Source organism: Choloepus didactylus, chromosome 6 (assembly GCF_015220235.1).
Source record: "Choloepus didactylus isolate mChoDid1 chromosome 6, mChoDid1.pri, whole genome shotgun sequence".
NCBI classification, from domain to species: domain Eukaryota; kingdom Metazoa; phylum Chordata; class Mammalia; order Pilosa; family Megalonychidae; genus Choloepus; species Choloepus didactylus.
In genome coordinates, this window is record NC_051312.1 from 33,914,916 (window position 1) to 33,937,083 (window position 22,168).

At 55.6% G+C, this 22,168-nt stretch overlaps 1 protein-coding gene across 3 annotated transcripts; it reads left to right on the forward strand.

The window, feature by feature from the left end:
• The first annotated feature begins 298 nt into the window (after positions 1-298).
• Positions 299-21,005, forward strand: CHST1 (carbohydrate sulfotransferase 1). 3 transcript variants are annotated; one of them, XM_037840167.1, is made up of 4 exons: positions 299-690; positions 16,898-17,014; positions 17,602-17,684; positions 18,867-21,005. In XM_037840167.1, the coding sequence occupies exon 4, from the start codon at positions 18,908-18,910 to the stop codon at positions 20,141-20,143; it is 1,236 nt and encodes a 411-aa protein (XP_037696095.1). In that variant the 5' UTR covers positions 299-690; positions 16,898-17,014; positions 17,602-17,684; positions 18,867-18,907; the 3' UTR covers positions 20,144-21,005. The 3 variants fall into 3 exon arrangements, with proteins under 3 accessions (XP_037696095.1, XP_037696097.1, XP_037696096.1); XM_037840169.1 differs by having other exon boundaries at positions 16,898-17,007; XM_037840168.1 differs by lacking the exon at positions 299-690 and adding an exon at positions 4,563-5,122.
• The last annotated feature ends 1,163 nt before the right edge of the window (positions 21,006-22,168 follow it).

Consider the following 22,168-nt stretch of genomic DNA (forward strand, 5'->3'; position numbering starts at 1 on the left):
GGGGTAAACTGGAAAAGGTGCCGAGGGCTGGGTGAGCGGGTGTGGCTACCCCCGGCCGGAGGGTGAGGTTTGGCACAAGGGCCGGCCTGGGGAAGGGGCTGTCCGGAGCGCCGATGACTGGCTGGGGTGGCGCGTGGGTCGGGAGGCGGCAGGGCGGCGCGGGGGGCTTGAAGGCGCGCGCTGAAAGGGTGGGGAAAGGAAGGGGGCGGGCGGCAGCCGAGGGGCGGGAGGCTTGGGGGTTGGGGGTGGAGCCAGGATCGCAGCGCCTGCCGCTCTCTCGACGCTGTAGCCGCCGCTGCCTTCGCGGCTGCTCTCGGCTCGGGGACGCGAGGCCGGCGGGCGGGCGCGCCGTACGGCTCGGGCGCCTGCGGCTGCTGCTCTCCGGCGCCCAGGGCTGCGGCGCGCTAGGTCGCGTGCCCTGCCCGGGAGAACGCACTCTGCTGGTCTAGCCGGCTAGTCGAGCCGCCCCGGGCTCGCGCCCCCGGGCCATGAAGAGGGGCCGGTGAGGGGCGCGCGGAGGCGGAGGAAGAGGAGGGAGGAGAGGGGGGCGGAGGTGGAGGGCGCGGGAGGCGGAGGATGCCGCCGCCGCTGCCGCCGCCGCCCGCGGGCCCCGGGCGAGCCTGACTCCAGGGACCCGAGGATGGAACCGGCGCTGGGCGCTGCAGCGGCTCCCGGCGCGCCCGGGACCAGGTATCGGCCGGGCCCGGCGGGCCCCGGGGCGGGCGGGAGCGGACTCTCCGCTGCAGCAGCCGGGAGGGGCACGGGCGCGGTGCGAGACGCCCCTCTGCTCGGGGACAGTCGCTGCCGGCGGTGCGGTGGGGGCTGTTGGACGCAGGAGGGGTTGTCCGGGGCCGGCGGTCGATGAGTGCCGAGATCACCCCAGCTCTCCCCGCCCCCATTCAGGGAGGGCAGCAAACTTGAGCAGCGCGGCGGCCCCCGAGGCGCCCGGCTCCCGTCCGCTGCGGAGCGCACCCGGGGGCTGCCCGGAGCTCAGTTCCGCGGCCCGCCCGGCTCCGCGCTGCTGAGGCTCCTCGAGACCCTGTGGTCCTTGCGCCTGCACCAACTTTCCTAGTCGGGGCTGCGCCCGGTGACAGGGGGCTGCCCTCGGCTCACTGCTCCCAGACCTGGCCCGCACCCACCTGCATCGCCGAGTCGTCCCCACGGGAAACCAGAGCTCCCCACGGGAAGCCAGAACGACACCCCTCCTCTTCTCTGAGAGGGCCTGGGAGCAGCCTCTCTCAGGCTTCGGGGACCCAATGCTTGCTTTCCATAACAGCCCGGAGTAGCCCTATCCGGGATGCGAGGGGTCAAACAGCCAAGTTACCTGTGGAAGGTAGAGCCTGAGAGTGCGTATCAGTCAAATTTCCGATGCCATCTTGTCCCCTCTCCCCCCACCGCCCAGGGCCTGCCCATCCTTAGGATTAGGTTCTCTGCTGCTGATTTCCTCCAGATGGACTAAAAACTGCTCCTAAGCCTGAGGTTCCTGGGAAGGGCCACCCCTGCCAGGGTGCCACTGGCAGAGAGGTGGAGGCAGGAGCAGAGGCGGTGGGCATCTAGTCAAGGACAAAAATTCAGCCCAGTGTCTCCTGGAGGGCTGGTAGGAGCAGGGGGCAGGAGGCTGGCACTCTGGCTGGGCAGGTAGCCGCTTCAGCAAGCCCAAGGGGCCTGTAAGTGTAGGAGGAAGCACATGGGGTAGAAGCACCAGATACCTGCCTTCAGCGGTTCCTCCGCCAGGTAAGGTGGGGCCCGGCTGCCTCAGGCAGACAGACCTTATCTGGGCAGACAGCTCCCAGGCCCTGGTCCTTAGCAGCCAGGGACACTCACAGTCTTCATGACCCTGTTCCGTTTTCAAAGTGCTTTCACCGGCATGACTCACACCTCGGATTCACCAGGGAGATATCAAACCTCCCACCTATTCCAGCTCCCTCCCTCCTGGGCCTTCAGGGAATGGCCAGGGAAAGGAGGGAGCAGCGGATCCACCTTTGAGCCACAAACCCCTGCGGGAGGCCAGGAGGCTGGTGCCACAAACTTTCATTTCCCAGCCACTGTCCCTAATCCTGGCTGGCGAGCAACCCTCTGCTAGACCAGGCTCAGGCTGCTGGGGTGGGGAGGACAGAGTGTGTAAGCCAGAGGAAGACTCCCCTAATTATCCCCCCAGCCCTGCTGGGGCTTTGCAGTCATGGCCACACCCCCCCTGCCCCCTCTGCACTAGCACTTAACATTAACTACGGGCCTCTGCCTCTCAAAGCGGAGATACGTTTACCCCCTAAAATCCAAATTTCTCTCTTTGCCGAACAGTTGCCATGCTTTTGGCCTGATTTCCTCTTTGGCATCTGAAGTCAAGCTCCTCTCACCTCCCCCTGGCCTGACCCCTCTGCCACCTTTGCTGTGTTCTGGCCCCCACTCTGAGGGAGCCGTACAGAAAATTCCCCCTTCCCCCCCAGGCTCCAGCTCCAGCTCCAGCGGAAGGCTGGTGCTGATTGTCTGCTGTTAGAGGGGTGTGTGCCTGTGCACCCGAGAAGGTGCACATCTGTGCCTCGTGGAGTCTGCAGAGGGGGTCCAGATGCCAGCCCCTCATGGGGAAGGGGGGCGGGTTGGTGCTCCCCTGGGCCCCCCTTGCCCAGCCGCCTCTCTTGCCTACTGTGGGTCTCTCTACTTTCCCAACTCCACTCTGCGTTGGTGCGGGAAGGGAGCATTTGATATTCATAATCTGGTTCAGAGAAGGTCCCGAAGCCCTGAGTCACTGTATGGTTTCCATGGAAACAGACTTGTTCACAGGACTCGGTGTAGCGGGCGGTGGGAGGGGATGGTGGAGAAGGGAAACATATAGTAAAATCAGGTTCTACAAGTGTGGTGGGAGTTGGTCCAAATCCCTTTGGTGGGTGTCAGGGCTGGCTCTGGCCTCCCTATGTGAGGGGCTTCCTCCTTCTACTCACTGGGGGTCCCCCCTTGGGAGCCCCTCAGCTGCCTCTGTGGCCCCTGGCAGGCTGCTGCACCCCCTGTGGGCCCTCTGGTTAGGTGCCAAGGCCAGTGGCTTTCTCTCTCTGCCTCATTTTCCACCTCTGTAAAATGGGAGATATAGTTGCACCTACCTCATCAGGTTGTTGTGAAGGTTAGATGTTAATATATGGATTGTGCTTAGAACACCACCATAGGAAGTGTTCAGTAAGTGTTATTATTATGAAATAATTCAGGGGGTTGGAAGGAGTGCCCCAGGCAGGTTCACCTGGTTCCTTCCGCTGCATCCCAGCAGGTGGTCCTGGCACCTGGTAGGGCTGGCCTTCGGCTTCAGAGCCTCCCCCAGCAGCTGGCACATCCCCGCTGGGAATCAGCCAGTCATTTCTTCTTTCCACAGAGCATTTATTTAGGGTTCCTGAGGCTGGGCTCTGGCCCAGTCCCCACCTGTCGTGGAGCCTTGTGGGAACAAATCCTCCAAGCCCAGAGCTTTCCTGAGATGGACAGGCAGCTTCCTCCTCCCGCCCCCCATCAGAGGGGTTGGTCCTGGAGGATGGCAGACCTTTAGAGGAAGAGCAGAAGGGGAGGGACAGTAGAGAGAGATGGTGACCCTGAGGACAGACAGAAGGGGTTGGGGATGGGGGAGGCCACCTTCTCTTATCTTGGAGAAGCTGGTTCATCTGGTTGAAGAAGAAACTCTTTGCTCATGATTAGCCGCACAGGGATCAGGAACTCTCTAGAAAGGTAACAGAACTCATTCCCCACCCCGTCCCCACCCCGTCCCCTCCCTGCCCCGCCAGGTTAGAACCTCTGTCCTCGAAGTGTTCCCAACATACCCTGCACGTCCGGAGAGGCGTGGGGCTCCAGCCCGAGCCACCAGCTGCTCTGTAATAGCCCTGGCAGGGAGAGGGCCCACCCGCCACCGCTTTCCCCAGCAGTGTCTGCCTCAGCAGCATCAGGCAGATGCCGGGTGCTTCCTTGCAGCCCTCCCTGCTATGGCCTGGAGACTCCCCCCATCTCCTGCAAGGTGGGCCTCAGCTCCAAGCTCCCTAAAGGCCCCTCTCCCCCTCCTTACCAGCTGTCAGAGCTGCAAGGCATGCGTGAGAACCACAGGGCCTTCCTTCTATTTCACAGATGGAAAAACCGAGATTCAAGATTCCTGAGATTTGCCTGTTTGGTTGGAGCCTGGGCTGGCTGTGGCCTCTGCCAGCTCCACACCAGCCCCGGGGATGCCCTCCCCGCTTTCCTGGCTCTCCCAGCAGCCCCAGATGCTGCCCAGCAGCCCCCCCCTGCACACCCTTCTCCCAGCTCTCTGTTTCCTGCCAAGGTTCTTCCTCCCAGGTCTCTCTGGACCGCTTTGCTGTCCTCATTGGTGTTCACAACACCTTCCAATTTAATATCCTTTGCAAATTTCATTAACGGACTGTTTGCTCCCTCTCTCAGGATCATTAATGAAGATGTTAGATAAGATCTGACCCTACGCTGCCGGGCCTTGGCAGCCCTGCCCCCACTCCCGGGCCCTTTGCCCCTCCAGCCCCTTCTCCCAGGCTGGCCTCCTCCACAGGGGGCCCTGGGACCTGCACCTTCCTGCTTTTAGGCCCTGTGACAAGTGCTTAGGGCCAAGTCTGTTTGAATTAATTTTGTAAGATTACTTGAGGCGCTGTATCAAATGCTTTGCTAGAAATCAAGATATATTACCCTGCCTGCATTTCCTTCATCTACCAGTCTTGTAATTCTATCAAAAAAGCTATCAGGTTTGTCGGGCGTGATTTGTTCTTTATAAATCCCCACGGTGCCGCGTGGGGCACAGGGCTCTGCATTTTCTAAATGTTTAGAGATTCCCTCTTTGTGTTTGCTTCTTGATTAGAGCTGGAAGGCTGTGGGAATTGTCAGGAACGCTCAGCTCCTCCCCTCCGGGTTGTGGAAGACAGCCGGGCCCTTCCCTTCTCCAGAGGCTCTGCTGGTGTCAGCGGGTTGTTGCGGACCCACTGAGTCCCTACAGCATGCCCCGGGCCCAAGCTGGGCACCCAGAGAGGGATGGGATAGAGAGGGGGTGGGGTATGGAGTGTGGGCTGGGTGCTCTGCCTCACGGATTCTTCAGGACAGACGAGGAAGGCGGACAGACAGACAAGCCTGACTGGTGTCGACATTCTGAAGGTTCCTAAAGGTATCATTTGTTGAGTGATTGCAATGTGCCAGGCACTACGCTAAGAGCTTTATGTGTTGCCATCTCATTTAAGCCCCTCCCCTGCCCTGGGAGGTGGGGGTGGCCTCCCCTCACCTGGGTGCGTCAGGATCCCAGAGGGTGGAGCTGCTGTCCAGCCAATAAATGGTGGAGCCAAGCTCCCAGGTCTGCTTTTACCCTTTTACCCCTGGTTATTGCTCCTACACCCTTAAGGTGTACATACAGGGCCAGGAGAGCAAAATGGTCTGAGTGTTTTAGGAGACTAAGGGTGTTAGGAGGTCACACTGGAAGGGAAGCCTTTACGGAAAACTTTGGAGAGGTTGGGCCTTACCTCCTATACAATACATCTTATGCACGTGTCCCGTTGCCTGAATTCAGACATCACCGTGCTGCTTGTGAGCTGGTGAGTGAGCCACTTAACCCCTGTGAGCCTAGGTCCCTCACCTGTGAGATGGATACGGTTGTGGGGAGGAGCAGGTGAGATGACGCGTGACTGGTTTATAAGACGGCACTAGGTCCCCGGTCAGCAGCTGCCACCAGTGGTCTTACTATGGACGTCCCTGTTGTCACGGGGCAGGAGCAGGGACATTTGCCTGAGTGACCAGAACATTGTCACTGAGGGGGAGCTGGGCTTCCCCTAATGCCTCCCACCCTGGGGACGGAGGGGTAGCAGGTTGAGCTGCACTGGCCTCCTGGGGTGGGGGCATTGTTGGACCCAGCTGTGGGCTGGTAGTTTGCTCTGGGCTTAGGGAGTTTTTGTCTGGCCTGAGCCTAAAACCCCATGCCCCATTCCAGACTATTTTAGGCCAGATGGCAATAAAAACATTCTTTGATGTCCTCTTGGCTGCATAGGAATTTGGCATTCCTGGGCCCTTGGGCCATAAAATCACCCAACCTCCCTTTACTTCCCCAGCCTGGGCCTGGAGCCCCAGGGTGGGGAGCAGAGTGCCCATCAGGTGGGACCCCACTCCACACATGTCCACGCCCACAGTCTCTCTCTGCTGGTTGTTATCCGGCTGGGGAGGGAGAAGCCCCTGGGAAACGGTGAGGGGGCACAGAGCTGTGTGTAGGCCAGGGGAGGCAGCCAGGAAGGCCATCTGGGAGGGGATGGGGAGAGGGCTCGGGGTGGACTGCCTGGAGTAGGTTAGGGCCTAGCTCTGCAGAGAGAAGAGGACCCTTCGGACCCAGGGAATTCTGAGAAGACGTATGGGAGGGAGAAAACCTGTGAAGAGCCCTGCATGGCAGGGCCGGTGTTCTGGGTGCCCAGGCAAACTGCTCAGAGCCTTTCTTGCTCCCCACACCAGCCCCCAGAACTAGCCTCTCAGGCTCTTTTTCCCCCCACCCTCTATGACCCAGCCCCTTGCATCCTCAGCAGAGCTCCCCAGAATCCTGTCGCGTCCCTCCCTACCAGCCCAGGTCCCAGAGGTGGCCTTGAGGCACAACCCCCCACTCCCTTAGGCTCTCCCCTGGTTTTGACACCCTTTAGTGTCCCCCATGACCTCCCCCTCTCCCTGTCTCTGCTGCTCCCTGCTGTGAGTTGGCCCCCCCCACCAGCTGCCATCCGAGGGGCCTGACCCTTAGAGATGGTCAACAGGTGTTTGTTGGTTGTGTCTATGCTGAGAGGGAAGGTCAGAGTCAAGGTTGGCACCAGCCTGTCTTAGGACCCTGGTGGCAGACGTGGCCCTAGTGTTCCCTCCGCTCCCCACCCATCTCCAGGAGTTGGGTTGATGCCCTGTTCTCGGGTATGACCAGGAGGCGTAAACTCTGCGGTTGGGGCCAGGGCTCGGGGGTCCTTGGAGCTGGGTTTGAATCCTGGCTCCATCACTGCCTAGTTGTGTCCTCTTGGATGGGCTCCTCGCTTGCATAAGCCCCCCTGCCCCTCACCTGTGAGAGGTGGTGAGCGCACCTGGCATAAGGAAAGCATCCCCTGAGCAGGAGCGAGGACTCTGGCCATCTCTGGGAATCTCCAGTTAGAGCCCCAGGGCCAGGTGGGACTCTGTGGCCCATTCATCCCCTCGAGCCCCCACCCCTGTCCCCCACACAGGGCCAGTTGGACCTTAGGTGCAGGTGGCGGAGACGAAAGACGCCTGGCTTTGGGGACAGAGGGCCCTTCCCCAGGCCCCGCGGGCGCAGCTGCTTGAGCTCCAGCTCCTGTTGATGTTTTCCCATCCTTGAAGCTGGGAGGATGGGCCACAGCCCCGGTATCCAGGGGGTGGGGCCTCTGGACTATTCGGACTCTGACTGTGGCTGCTGGGGGGGTGGGCAGGAAACCGGGGCCTTTCCGCCCACCACAGGCCTGGCTGCGGTAGGACCGGCCTGAGACAGGGAAGGGGCCCTTCTGACTCATCCTCCCCAACGAGGAGCCGGGCACACTGGGGCCTTGTGCCCGAGCTAGGAGGGCAGTCACTCCCCACTGCTGCTGAGAAATTTCCTGGGGCCCAGCAGGCCATCCCAGCCCATGGCAGGACAGAGAGGGGCCTTCCTTCCCCCAGGTGGGTGTACTTTCTGCAGCCCCAGCAGTAAGGGCCTCTGACCACCCAGACTGTGGGGGCTTTAGTGGAGGGGGCTGTGGAATCTCTTTTAACTTCTGTCAATATTTCCTGGCTGTTTGTAGGTTAGAGTTCCTAAAAATAATGTTAACAGTTTCTCCTTGCTCTGTGCCCCACACTGTGCCAAGGTGTTGGCATTTGTTGTCTTTCTGACAACCCACGTATTTGAAAGATTCCATGATTGTTTACCCTGTTTCATCAATAGGACAACCGAGGTGTCTAGAGGTTAAGTGGCTCACTCAAGGTCTCTCCATTATGAAGGCTGTAAGGCAGTGGCAGTGCCTGGGTTCATGGGTGGGGTGCCTGATTTCCAGGCTGTGAGTCACTCCTCAAGGAGGCTCTTAGCCCCTGGGGGTCCCCCAGGTTCTTCATTTGTGGACATTGGAGTAGCCTGCTCTGGAGACGTCAGAGCTCATAAGAGACAGCCAGGCAGCTCTGCTGACGGTGGAAAGGCCGTGGGGCCTGCATTTAGTCAGAGACACTGACTGGCGAGTCTCTGGGTGCTTGGCTTGGAAACCGTGTCTGTGAGAACCTTCTTCCCCCACCTGGAGATGCCCAAAGGATGTACTGGATCTGGAGTTTTGCCTGTGGGGTCCGTGGATAGGTCACCAGGATTCAGGGACTCGAGCGATTACAAACAAACACTGGGTTTGTGTTGGGGCAGGTTCTGGGGAGAAGATCGAGGGGCCTCACAACATCTCAAGTTGAGGTGGGCGTGACCCCAAAGAGAAGCAGTGTTGCCTCCAGTCTGCCTTGGGCTGGCCCAGGCCCCAGAGGTCTGAGTCTGGATGTTGTTGGATCACTTCCCCCATTAGATCGTCCCCAGCCAGTAGCACTGACTGAAACACATACTGGCATACTGCCACCCTGAAGTATGCTCTAGGACAGAGCCCCAAGAAATTTGTCCTTGGATTTATTAGCTAAGACAGTCTTGAGGACGTGGTTCACTGTGGTTCACATGTAGGGCTCCCTGGGAGGCCCCTTGGGAGAAATCTTGTGCTGAGCTCAGTGTCAGGAATAGCCAGACATCTCTTGAGCAACTGCTTTAATCTTTATCTCATGGATCCTATGATGCATGTAAATGAAATATTTCCCCTTTCTCATTGGCTGCCAGGAAGCTCGGACCCATATACCCAGTCCACAAGTGGCTTGGCTCTTGTGTACTGACCTTGCTCCAGGTTCTTTTAGACTTTAATACCTTAATTTTCCCTTTGCCTCATATTCATCACCTCATTTTCCTTAGAAATAAAAAAACCTTGCTGTTTTTTGTGTCATCACAGAGAGCCTTAACTAAACAAACATCTATGGTGGATCAGTGCTGGCTGCTGCAAGACCAGGGATTAAGCCTTTCCTCTCTGCAGTCTCAGTCCCAGAGGCCAGTTTGCCACCTCCTCCCTCGTGCCCAGTTTCCCCTGCCCCTTGCTCTGGTTCCTAGGAGTCCATAACCTTGGATGGCCCCTCTATCCCGACTCCTGAGTCTGACTAGGAATATGATGTTCAGATTCTGTTTTCTCTATTCTCCCCAACTCCCCAGGGTTTCACAAACTCTTTAGGGAGGAAAAGCTGGGAGGGGAGTCGCTTCCCAACTCAAACCTCAGCTGTTCCCTGCAGCCCCCAGCCCCTTCCCAGGTCCTGTTCTTTTTCATCTCCGCCCCAGCCAACTACTGTGGTCCTTAGTGGCCCACCTGGGCAGAGAGAGCCCGATTCTGGCTGAGAGGTGGTGACTTTGGCCCCAGTGCCCTGGCAGTGGAGGAGAGAAGAGGAGAGCTGGCTGGTGGCATGCCGGGGACAGGAGAGGAGGCCTGGCACAGTGTCAGGGCTGTTCCTCTGGTTCCTGCATGGGACGGCTTCCTCTGTTCCCAGCAGCCTTAGAAACTCAAGCTGAACCAAAAAGCTCAGTGAAAACTGTGCTTCCTCCAGCCCAGGCTCCTAGCTGCCACCTCCCAGGTGTCTATAGTTACCCTTTCAGTGCAAGTTCCTTCAGTGGTGGTTCATACATATACACAAGTACACACACATGTGAGCACCCTTTTAAAAAATCAGAAATAGTGGCATACTAATACATGTTTTCTGGCCCTGGCTTTTTTCACTTACTAATATATCTTGGGTGATTGTTCCACATCAGTACAGGCAGATCTGCAGAGTCTTCTCTGACAGAGTCAGATTGAAAAGAAAATTCCAAAGGTTGGGGGTGGGGGTCCTAATAACAAAGGGGTTAAGCCTCTAGGGAAGGGAAGGGGTGCCCATGGGTGGGCTTTAGGAGGTCCAGGAAGCTCCTAAATTGTGTGTGTAAAATTGTGGGCACAGATGGGTTTTTCTGGAGAGAGGGATTGTGTCTCTAAGGGGTCTGTGGTCCAGGAAAGGTAAAGATCCACAGCTCTGGGTCATGTGGGACTTCCATAGAGCAGGCGGAGGGGGCTAACGTGGCGGAGGCCAGAGCCCCGTGGTTGTTGGGCTCCACTGGAGCAGCCACGGATCAGGCTGAGGAGGGGACAGAGCTTCTTGGGAAGCTGAGTGGGAAGATGACGGTTTTTTCCCCACTCCCAAAGGAGGGTCCCCCTGTCTGCAGTGAGGGTGTCCCTGACCCTGAGAATGGTGTATGGGGCCTTCCTGGGATTAGAGAACCCCAGTGGGCAGATCTGGAGACACTTAGGATCAATGGATTTATGGGAAAACCGGGGCTCAGAGAGTCCAGGGGGCAAGTCCAAGATGACCCAGGCAGGGAAAGGCAGAGCCTATGGGCTGCTCCTGCTGGTGACATTCAGGGCACTGCCAGGTAGATGAGACTAGCAGGGAGAGGCCCTGGGAATGAGGTGAGGCTGCCTGGAGCTGCTTGCCCCTTGGTATGCAGGTGAGGAAGAGGGGGTACAGGCTGCCAGAAGGTCGAGGAGGCCTTGAGGCCCACATGCCCAGGGCAGAGGCTGCAGCCCGGTGGGCATGTCGTCACCACACCCCGCTGCATCCTGCGGCACCACCTCCTGCTGGCTGCATCCTCAGATCAGGGGGGGGGTCGTCAACCAGCCAAGAATTCTGAACACAGCTCAGAGGTGCAGGGCTAAGAGGCTGCAGTCTGGGACGTGGCCACTAGAGGGCAAGCAGGAAAGCCACTGCGGCGGCTCAGTATAAGAGAGAGGAGCAGAGGCAAGAAGGGGTGACGGGCAGAGAAGTCCAGGCGCAGCCGTCAGAGAGAGCGCCTGTCTCACTGTTAGAGTCAGACCCTGCAGGTTGCAGGATGATTGTTCCGAGGTGCCTCCCCCAGACAAAAAACAAACATTTGATGATGAGATTAACTGACCTTTATTGAGTGTCTACCCTATGCCAGGCCCTGGGTTAGCTAATTAGTCCTCACAGTTGCCTGATTATAATCATCCCAGTTTTGCAGGTGAGGAAACAGGCCCAGAGGGAGTGAGAAGTCTAGCCAGGGTCCCAACTAGTGCGTTGGTGAGCTGGGATCAAATAGGCTGGTGCCAGAGCCCAGGTCCCAACCGCAAGGCTGTGCCAAGCCGTTCTGTTCTTATAACCTTGCTATGGTTACACCCACCTTATGGATGGGGAAGCTGAGGCACAGAGACATATGTGAATCACCCGGGGCCACACGGCTGCTAAGGGACAAACCCACGTCTGCCTGGCTCCACGGCTTGAGCTCTTCAATATTGAGCTGTTTTCCGCTCCCACCCTGTGCCCTGATCTGAAGGTGGCAGTCGCTGGGGCTGAAACCTTAGCTTTCTACTGGGAGTGGGAATCCACCAACTCCCCTGCCCTCCAGCAGAAAGGACAGCTCCCAGGCTCCTGTGTCTAAGGTTTGCCTGGATCTTGACTAACTAGCAGTGTGAGCAGGTTGTGCCAGTGGCTATGGGAGGCGCAGGGAGGGGCCCTGGGCTTCCCAGTCTAGCTTGGAGGACGAGGACATCGAGGAGTCTTCTGCAGTGGTCCAGGCTTCCTTGGGAGCAGGGGGACCTGGCCCTGGGGCCTTTGGTTTCCAGGGCAGACGCTTCCAGCATATCAAGGATGCTTGGCCAGCCCCGGGCTGGGCTCTGCCAGGCTGGCAGGAGAGCGGGGGCATTTCCAGGAGGGCCTGACTCCCCCCATCTTCCCTTTCCCATGCCCTGGCTTTGCCCTCCTGTGGGGGCAGGGCCCGGGCCTTCAGACACATTCCCCTTCTTGGTGCCCAGGCTGCATCTCAGAAAGCTGAATCCTACTCTCTTAGGAATTTATGTACCCCAGGATGCTTCCGTTACTCTGATTTATCAGAAAGGCAGCAGCTTCTAATCCTGGCCTTAAGTTCCACTGGGTGGGGGCAGGAGAGGGGAACGGGGGAGAAACTGAAGTGACTTCTTTCCCTGCAAGATGCTCCTCTTTAAAGAACATCTGGGATGAACTCTGTTTTTGGAACCAGAACCCTGGAATTAAGTGGCGTCACCTTAAATGTTCTGTTTCTTGCCTTGGTGGGAACCAAAGGGGGTGGATTGTGAGTGGAATAGGGAGTGGTTGAGGGAGGAGGATTTGCGTGTGGAGGAGCACACTGCCTGGGCTGGAATCCTAGCTTGGCCCCGAACTCGCTGTGCGAGATTGGGAAAGTCATCTAACCTTGCGGAACCTCAGTTTTCTTATCTATAAAATGGGGATATGACTGCATCAACCTCATGGGGTTGGCGTGGGGGTGAGATGAGCTAATGCCCAGCAGGTGGCATATGCCTGGGAGAAATGTTGTGCATGCCTGGTATATGTGCTTGCTGTCTTTGATGTTTTTCCCCTGGCGCATACAAAAGAAGTACATCCAGGTGAATTGATGCTGCAACTAAAGGATGGACCCCTAAATAACTTAAAAATATGTCCTGGCACTACTATTGCTGGCCTTCCCTACTCTTTGTCGTGGGGGACTTGGGCAGGTGGTCATGCACGTTTCAGTGCAGTCAACAGGTAACGCAGAGAGGCCATTCTCCCTGGGGACCTCGCCCAGTCCTGCGGATGGAAATGGCATCTTCTGCTGCACAGGGTGAGGGAGGGGTGGGGACGGGGTGTAGTCAGGGCTGAGTTTTTTCTTGGATCACCGTGGGAGGTTCCCAAGAATCTAGATCGGGCTCCTTTCCCTGTTTACTGCCACTTGGTGACACAGTACCGCGTCCTGTAGGTATCAAGTGGAGTTCCACACATAAAGGGACCTCTTAGGCCCTAGAGCCTCAGCATTCTCGTCACCATCTCAGCCAAGCCTCCATGCCCCTCACCGGAGAAAGCAGACTACTTCAGCTCTGTTTCCTCCATCCTAAACTGATGGTGAGGGGGTCAGAGCCCTGGCCTGGGAGGCTGACCGAGGGGGGCTCCAGTCTCTGCCACTTTTTTTGGGGGGGGGAGCAGGGGGTGTTTGTGGGGGACTACAAATATTTTATTAGGAGATGAAAAGTTAAAGAGGACAATTGAACACAGTAATTCTTTTGAACTCTGAAGACTTTTATCTGATAGTGACCAACTAGATGTTCAATGCAGGGAACTAACACAGCTTAGTCTGCATGTGAGGAATTTACTCAAGGCAATAGAACAAATGTTCTGGAAGGGAAAATTATTTATAAGCCATGCGAGTATCAGGAGAGGCAAAAGAATCCTCTTTTCAGGAACTCTTTAGAAACAGATTAGATGTTTCTTTATCTCTGGTGGTCAAAAATCTGCTACTTGTTATTCATTTATGCACATTTCCTTATTCTTTGAGCCTCGATTTCTACATCCAAACAATGGGGTGAGGACGCTTACAGCCCAGGGTGGTTTGTAAAGGAATAGTGTGCCCAGGGTTGGGGGAGCCAAGCCAGGCAGTGCTGCAGGTTTGGGAGATGAAGACCCACTTGTCCCACCCCCAAAGGAGTCATGAGAAAGAGCCGGATGTGGCCATATTCACACGAATTCACCTCATCAGCCAGAACAAACAGATTAACCAGGCCAGATGGCAAAGGGAAAGAACCTGCTCAAAGCCCCGGAAATTGTCTTCCTGCCCCCTTCTAATACCTGGTTGATACTGCAAGCACAGCTATTTCCAGTAGAAGGGCCTGCCTGATCCAGCACCACAGAGGAGAGAGACGTCTGCAGAAAGGCTGAAGGATTTTCATTAGGTTCTTGGTGTACTTCTTGTGTTTTAGTCAAAGATTTTTGCTTTGGACCCCCATTCTTCAAACCAGCTAAAATGCATACTTTATTTTATATTATTTTATTTTATTTTTATTCATTTTATTGAGATATATTCACATACCATGCAGTCATACAAAACAAAGCATACATTCGATTGTTCACAGTACCACCACATAGTTGTGCATTCATCACCAAAATCAATCCCTGACACCTTCATTACCACACACACAAAAATAACAATAAAAATTAAAGTGAAAAAGAGCAATTAAAGTAAAAAAGAACACTGGGTGCCTTTGTTTGTTTGTTTCCTTCCCCCATTTTTCTACTCATCCATCCATAAACTAGACAAAGGGGAGTGTGGTCCATATGGCTTTCCCAATCCCATTGTCACCCCTCATAAGCTACATTTTTATACAGTTGTCTTCAAGATTCATGGGTTCTGGGTTGTAGTTTGGTAGTGTCAGGTATTTACTGCTAGCTACCCCAATCATTAGAACCTAAAAAGGGTTGTCTATATTGTGCATAAGAGTGCTCACCAGAGTGACCTCTTGGCTCCTCTTGGAATCTCTCTGCCACTGTAGCTTATTTCATTTCCTTCCACATCCCCCTTTTGGTCAAGAAGATGTTCTTCATCCCACGATGCCGGGTCTAGTTTCCTCCTCTGGAGTCATATTCCACGTTGCTTGGGAGATTCACTCCCCTGGGTGTATGATCCCACATAGCAGGGAGGGCAATGATGTCAACTGCCAAATTGGCTTAAAAATGCATACTTTAAAACAATCTAAATGGGCATGCTCCCTGGCCTTGTTAGCATCCCCCTGGGCAGCAAAAACAGGTTTCTGAGGGGCTCAGCTTCTTGTCTAGCCTTTTCTAGAACCATCTTTCTTTCTCCTGGGGTCAGCAAAATGTCAGCCTAATTTGGGGTATGCGCAGCAAAAATAGACACGCACAACCTTCTCATTTGTTCAGTATCTTCCCTATAACAGGGGGTACTATTTTTTCAATTTAGGAGATCAGAGGTTGAAAATGGAGTTTATACAAGCACAAATCCTCGAGACAGTCCTTAATCATCAATTCCTAAAGGGAGTTGGCTCATCGGGAATTGCCCTACCCCAGAAGCGGTTGCCCCCGGAGTACGGGTGTGGGTTGGGAGGCTGGTGGTACCCTCTTCTAGACCACACAGAGGGGCCAAAGGAGCATCAGGGGCGTCTGCAGAAATCAGGTGGAGGAGGGAAGAGAATATCATCTAAAGGGTCTCCCTCCTCCACCAACAGCAGTCCCCAAGGTGCCCCCTTCGGACTTTTAAAAAATTTGCTCTTTTTATATAAGTTTCCTGATCATTAAACAATTCTATAAAAGTTTGAACATAAGGCACTTCATCCCATTTGTGTAACCTCTTGCAAAACAAATCTAACGGCAGGATTGAAATTTAAGGTCACGTTCCTAGGCCACTCTTCAGCATCCCTCAGTTTATACTGTGGCCAGGCATCTTTACAATAGAACATCGATTTCTTTTTCTTAAGGGGGTCCCCTCCAAATTTAGACCAATTATTCAAGATACAACCCAAAGGCAACATGGTCGGCACATCTTGAGTGTTTCCCATGGCTGGCCAACACGAACAAAAATCGCGAAGACAAAACATCAAAACAGGAGCTCCTCAAAGTCAACCTGTTTCCCAGCTCAGAAGCAAAAATGTGAATACACGAAGTCAACAGGAGAACTACAAATCTGAGATCACAGATAGTGGGGATCAAACCCACCAAATCTGTATTTATGAACTCAGATCAAATCAGCAGTCCGCCCGGCATGAGCAGACTGACAATGTGAACGTAAACACAGATCAGAAGACAAAATATTAAACACTTACCCAGCACAGGGAAAGTCCCAACTTCAAACCACCTTCACACGAACGTGCCTATGACCTCCAGCCCCAGTCCTCCAGGGAGACCTCGGGGCGGCTGCTTGGCTCGGAGCTGAGGAATTTGGGGAAGCCCCACAGCTGACTGGACACCGATCGGGGCTGCGCCTCAGGGCAGCACGGATCCCTTCGTGGTTGTCAAACTGATACCGCCAAGCATGGCTCTTTCTCATAGAAGGGCCTTTTCGATCCAGTTTCACAAAGGAGAAACGCATCTCAGCGAGCAAGCGATTTTATTGCAAGTGCACGAGCAAGGAACTGGGGGAGTCTTCCCCAAACCAGTTGGAAGTGAAGATGTGGATTAGGGTTTTTATAGGTAAAGGAAAGGGGGCAGGGGGCAGAAAAAAAAAAAAAACCCAAATGGTGATCACACGATACATCCCTGTTAGGCCAACACGTCACATTGTTCCAGTTTTGGTAACACGTTAACCTCAGTTTAAACTTAGATGTTGATGTGCAAGGTCTTACCTGCAGGGTTTTCATGATTTTTCTTAACTGACCACTCAAGGATGTCAAACTTTTTTGCCTTTTGAGAAGGAAGTGTGCCATTCTGTCTGGTTTGCTTTGAGATGTTATCTTATTCCTGCAAGCAGAACTGAGAGGGTCCAGTTTATGTCCCCACCTCCCCCACCCCCCGCCCGGGAACTAAGGACAAAGAGTAGATTGCTAAGATTGAATTAATAGAAAACCAGCTCAGCTAGGGTATTAGAAGATCTAAGCAAAAGAATGTTTAATAGGCATATTTTCAGCGATCACATTCCCTCTTCTTCTGGCTCTGAAATGGGATGCAGACATTTATCGCATGCATGTTTGAAGGCCACGTTTGTGTAAGCTGGAGAGAGCCAGAAAGTCAAATCTCCATAGAGGGAAAGAGCAGGGCTCTGTGGGGCCTGCTAATCCGGGTTCAAGCATGTATGTGAGCTCAGGCAGGTGACTCTACCTCTGGTGCCTCCGTTTTCTCACCTGTGAAATGGAGGTAATACTGGTTTTCACATCAAGTTCTCTCGAGGGGTCAACATGCTATTGCAGATGAAAGGGTTTAAATCGCACTTAGGAAGTGCTCAATAAATGCTAACCAAACTCAAGCTGTGATCTTGCTATTTTAATTCAGACTCATTAAGGGCATCCACATTAGGAACTAACCGTCCCTGGTTGACTTTTGCTTTGCATTCCAGGTAGCCGTTCCCCTCTTTCCAGAGTGTTCGGAACAAGAGCCTCTCTTCCTGGGGGTCCCTTTGGAGCAGGCCTGGGCTTGGCTCAACTGAGCTGCAGCGTCGACCTTGAGGTCTGGGGTGAGCTCCCCTGCCCTTGCTGACTTCCACTAACCCCCCTCCCGGGGAGCCACTGAACAAGCTGAATTGTAAAGGGTCTGGCTTGTTTTGTTTATTTAAAATGCAGAGCTGGTCTGGGCTGTGTTCTGGGCCAGGTTCTCTGGGACAACACTCTGTTCCGTTGTTGGTCTGGTTAGGTCATTGTGGTCACCAGAGCTGTGCACAGAATGAGCCAGGCCTGGAGGGTTTGCGGCACAAGGAGTTCTTTGCAGTTCCCATGATTTTTCAGGTGGTGAATGGGGAGAATGCCCCTTCCCTGCCCCCCCCCCCCAGGTGGTTGCACCAGCCTTGGGGTGGTTGCTGAGTGGAGGGCCAAGGTGGCACTGAGTCAGTGACGGATCTGGGAGAGCTGACAGGGCCCTCATCAGCCTGGCCTTGGGGGAGAAGGGGAGCAAACATGGGGGACCGGTAAGCCTGACTGGGAAGGCCAAGGGCAATCTGTGGGACAGCAGACACAGGAAAGAAGGAATGGGGACAGGGGTGCCAGGAACCCAGTCCCACCCCCGAACTCCTTCCCTCCCTGTCTCTCTGCCGTTTGCTGGCCACAGGTCGGCTGCACAGTCTGGTTCTGCCACCTGGGCCAGGAGACGTGGCGGCCACGGAGTGCCGGACTCGGAGTGGCCCCTCTTTGGTAAGTGTGTGAGCCCTCCCTGCATTCACTTCCAGAGCAGCCCCACCCCTCCCCAGGGCCTGGTAGCTGAGCCAGCTTGGAACCCTCTCCCAGGGGCATCTTCAGGATGCTCAGGTTGTCTCCTTGTCCCGGACCCTTGGCACATCCATCCCTTTCCCTTGCTTTCTTCTGCCTCCAGCCCCCATGCTGCTTGTTTCTTGAAGAAGTTACTGCCTTTTTCTGTTCTAACTCCTCCTTCTTTCTCTGTCCTGCCTGGGGCACAGTGGGGACCCTGAGCTCACCCTGTGGACAGAAAGGGCTGAGAGATTAAGGGCAGAGACCCTGGAGGGCTGGCTGGGGTGGGGTGCTTGGAGGAGCCGGGTCCTCATCTCCCTGGGCTAAGAGCTTCTTTGTGGGTTGGGTCACTGTCTACCAGTCCTGGACCCCTCCGATAGGTCCTGGGGAGGGATGTGTTTCAGCAGCTCCGGGGCCCCATCTCTGCTCCAGGCTAGGAGCCCCCATGGTCCACAGGTAGAGTATGCTTGACACAGCTGCCCTCCTTCCCTGGCCCAGCTGGCATGGATGAGCTGATGCTGGCAGCTCACTCACTCATGGTGGGCAGGGGTCCCTTCTGTCCAGGGGCTTGGGGCTCGAAAGAGGCATCTGACCTGGAATCTTCTTTCCAGGGGTGGACAGAGGACAGAGGGAATGACCACAGGGGAACTGGGCACCAGTGCCCTGGGGGTGGAAGAAGATGCTGGTGGGCCCAGGAGATGCTGGAAGGGGGATGGGCATTGGCAGGGGGACAGCTTGAGACAGGAACTGGTCACTTCCCAAATGTGCAGGGTAAGGGGTGTTATGTCCTTACACAATAGGGCCCCACTAAGGAACTCCAAGCTCATGACAGGAGGTCCTTTTAGCAATCTGTAGGGTGAATCCCAGGGGCCAGGCATCAGTTTGTCCAGTTCCCAGTAGCTCTTAGGAGTCCCCTGGAGGATGGTAAAACCCATTGCAGAAGCTGCTTGGGCCTTGGGGAAGGTGTGTGTGTGTGTGTGTATGTATTGGGCAGGGAGTCGGGAGTCGTGGGTGTTTCTTGAGCCCCTTGGAGAGCAGCCTTCCAAGGGAGCAAGCAAGTGCCATGCCTGGCCAGGGGACGCACCCAAACCTGGCTGCTCCCTGACAGCTGCCCGCCTGTGCCCACAGACCTTGCCCACGGAGAAGCAGCCCCATGAAGGTGCCCAGCCATGCAATGTTCCTGGAAGGCCGTCCTCCTCCTCGCCCTGGCCTCCATCGCCATCCAGTACACGGCCATCCGCACCTTCACCGCCAAGTCCTTCCACGCCTGCCCCACGCTGGCCGAGGCCGGGCTGGCCGAGCGGCTGTGCGAGGAGGGTCCCACATCCGCCTACAACCTCTCGCGCCGGACCCACATCCTCATCCTGGCCACGACGCGCAGCGGCTCCTCCTTCGTGGGCCAGCTCCTCAACCAGCACCTGGACGTCTTCTACCTGTTTGAGCCCCTCTACCACGTCCAGAACACGCTCATCCCCCGCTTCACCCAGAGCAAGAGCCCCACCGACCGGCGGGTCATGCTGGGCGCCAGCCGCGACCTCCTGAGGAGCCTGTACGACTGCGACCTCCACTTCCTGGAGAACTACATCAAGCCGCCGCCCGTCAACCACACCACCGACCGGATCTTCCGGCGCGGGGCCAGCAGGGTCCTCTGCACCCGGCCCGTGTGCAATCCCCCCGGGGGCGCCGACCTGGTCCTGGAGGAGGGGGACTGCGTGCGCAAGTGCGGCCTGCTGAACTTGACGGTGGCGGCCGAGGCCTGCCGCGACCGCGGCCACGTGGCCATCAAGACGGTGCGGGTGCCCGAGGTCAACGACCTGCGGGCCCTGGTGGAGGACCCCCGCTTGAACCTGAAGGTCATCCAGCTGGTCCGAGACCCGCGGGGCATCCTGGCCTCCCGCAGCGAGACCTTCCGCGACACCTACCGGCTCTGGAGGCTCTGGTACGGCACAGGGAGGAAACCCTACAACCTGGACGTGACGCAGCTGACCACGGTGTGCGAGGACTTCGCCAACTCCGTGTCCACCGGCCTCACGCGGCCCCCGTGGCTCAAGGGCAAGTACATGCTGGTGCGCTACGAGGACCTGGCCAGGAACCCCATGAAGAAGACGGAGGAGATCTACAGCTTCCTGGGCATCCCCTTGGACAGGCACGTGGTCCGCTGGATCCAGAACAACACGCAGGGCGACCCCGCCCTGGGCAAGCACAAGTACGGCACCGTGCGCAACTCCGCCGCCATGGTGGAGAAGTGGCGCTTCCGCCTCTCGTATGACATTGTGGCCTTTGCCCAGAACGCCTGCCAGCAGGTGCTGGTGCAGCTGGGCTACAGGATGGCCACCTCGGAGGAGGAGCTCAAGAACCCCTCCATCAGCCTGGTGGAGGAGCGGGACTTCCACCCTTTCTCTTGACGCGGGCGCTGTGGGCGGGTGGGGGAGCACCCGGTATTGGGTTTGATAAAATGAACCATTTGTAACTGTTGCCTTATTTCCCCCTCCCTCCCCTGCCCTGTCTCTGTGTCCTTCCTGCCCCTTGCCCCCCCAACTCCAGCCCTCCCCGACCTCTTTTTGTCTCTGAAATTTGCACTATGTCTTGGATGGGAATCACTGGGATAGAGGGGGGCGTGAAGTGGGCTACAGTCCCCCCTCCCCAATTCAGACACACGGATATTGGGTCTCTGTGTGGATGGTGACAATGTTTACAAGCACCACAGTCAACATACAGACACACACACACACACACACACACACACACACACACACACACACAGGCACCCACGCACAGGGGAGAGGCGCCCAATGCCACCCAACTTCTCAAGCTTTTCAAATGGAAGTGTGGTAGGGGTAATGTAGTTTTTGCACTTACTTCTACAAGGTAAGAGGTGAAAAACAAAACGACCACCTCTCTCTAATTTATGAATGGTGTTTAGCCCTTTCCCTTTCCTTGCCTCCTGTCCCCGATGCCCACTCCTGCCCCTGGAGCAGAGAAACTGCCCCCTCCTGCCCACCCTTGCCTGTCGGTGCACAGGTTTTTACTGTGAGGTGAACTTGGACCTTGTTAATATTTTCCGGTCTGTGGTGATGCTGTCTGTCTGTCTGTCTGTCTGAGTCTTGTGGCTGCTCCTGGACCAGTGATGGCTGGTGAATCTTAAGGATTTCTGATTGATCTTGGGGTCCATCTGTGATATTTCTTTGAGCCAAAAAGAAAAAAAAAAAAAACAAAACAAGTGGATCGGTTTGATAAATGAATATGGAAATGCTTTGTCTGTGTTTTCTGTAAATAAAAGAGTGCAATAATATCTGAATGTGGGACATTCTGAATGAGAGAGGGCAGGCCTTGGTGGGATCTGGGTGTTTCTGCTTAGGAGAGGAGTGGGAAAAGCAACCGGAGGTGGAAATTCAACCACAAGTCTCTGGCTTTCAGAACTTTCATCACCTACGTTACCCTTGACACTGAGTTCAGCGTTTCATTTGCCTTGAGTCATTTGGGACCTTATAGTCGAGGGGTGATGTTCAAAATATTTGGCAAGTGATGTGGTTTGTTGAATCAGGGAAGAAGGTCCTGGCCTTCCCATGGCAAGTGTTACTAATTGCTGGGTATGGGGTGAAGAGAGCTGGGGTGGGGGTGGGGGTAGGGCAGTGGAGGAGAGGACGGCTCAGGGCAGTGGCTGCTTATCCACTGGCCTGGAAGCACTTCCGGATAATAACAGCCCCTAGAGGTGTACTGGTATACACAGCCGACTATCAGCGGTGCATGCTTCCTTCCCACTCCTCCAGGCAGCTTCCCTGGCTTTTATTCCAAGAGAACAGCTGGTTCCTGGGGAAGCTGAAGACCACAGCTCTGCTATCCTGGGACAACAGAAGGGCCTGACCCTTGGGCAGCTCCAGCGGTCCTCATCAACTGGAAGGGCTTCCTGAGGAAATCTGGTTTCCTCCTGAGGTGGGATGATATAGGTTCAGCTCCTCTAACAAATACCCTAAATAATAGCAGCATAGTCAAGATAGGAAATTCTTCTCCTTTAATAGTGCAGGCACAAGCTGCTCAGGGCTGGTACATTGGTTCCCAGGTATCAGGGCCCAGGCTCTTTCCATGTTGCTGCTCCCTCATTCTAAGGTATTGCCCTTGGCTGTGTGATCAAGGCGACTCACCTCTGCCATTGTTGAAGAAACCCTGAAGTTATAGACATTGCTTCTACTCACATCTCATTGGCTAGGGCCTGCTCATATGGCCACATTTAACTGCAAAGGAGGCTGGGAAATGTAGTCTCTCTGGGCAGCTATGCTAGCTCAGGTGGCCAATGAGTTAAAGGCTTAGCATCCTGGGCTTCAGCTTTCTTTTATGCAAAAGGAAGACAGCATGATTTACACCTTGCTGTTTCAAGACCAGGCAGTTGGTTTGGGAAAGTCTGTCAGGACCAGTGGGCAGGGCCTGGGGCC

Excerpts from the sequence above, each read along its gene's own strand:
- CHST1 (XM_037840167.1), top strand. The coding sequence starts at position 18,908 with ATGCAATGTTCCTGGAAGGCCGTCCTCCTCCTCGCCCTGGCCTCCATC.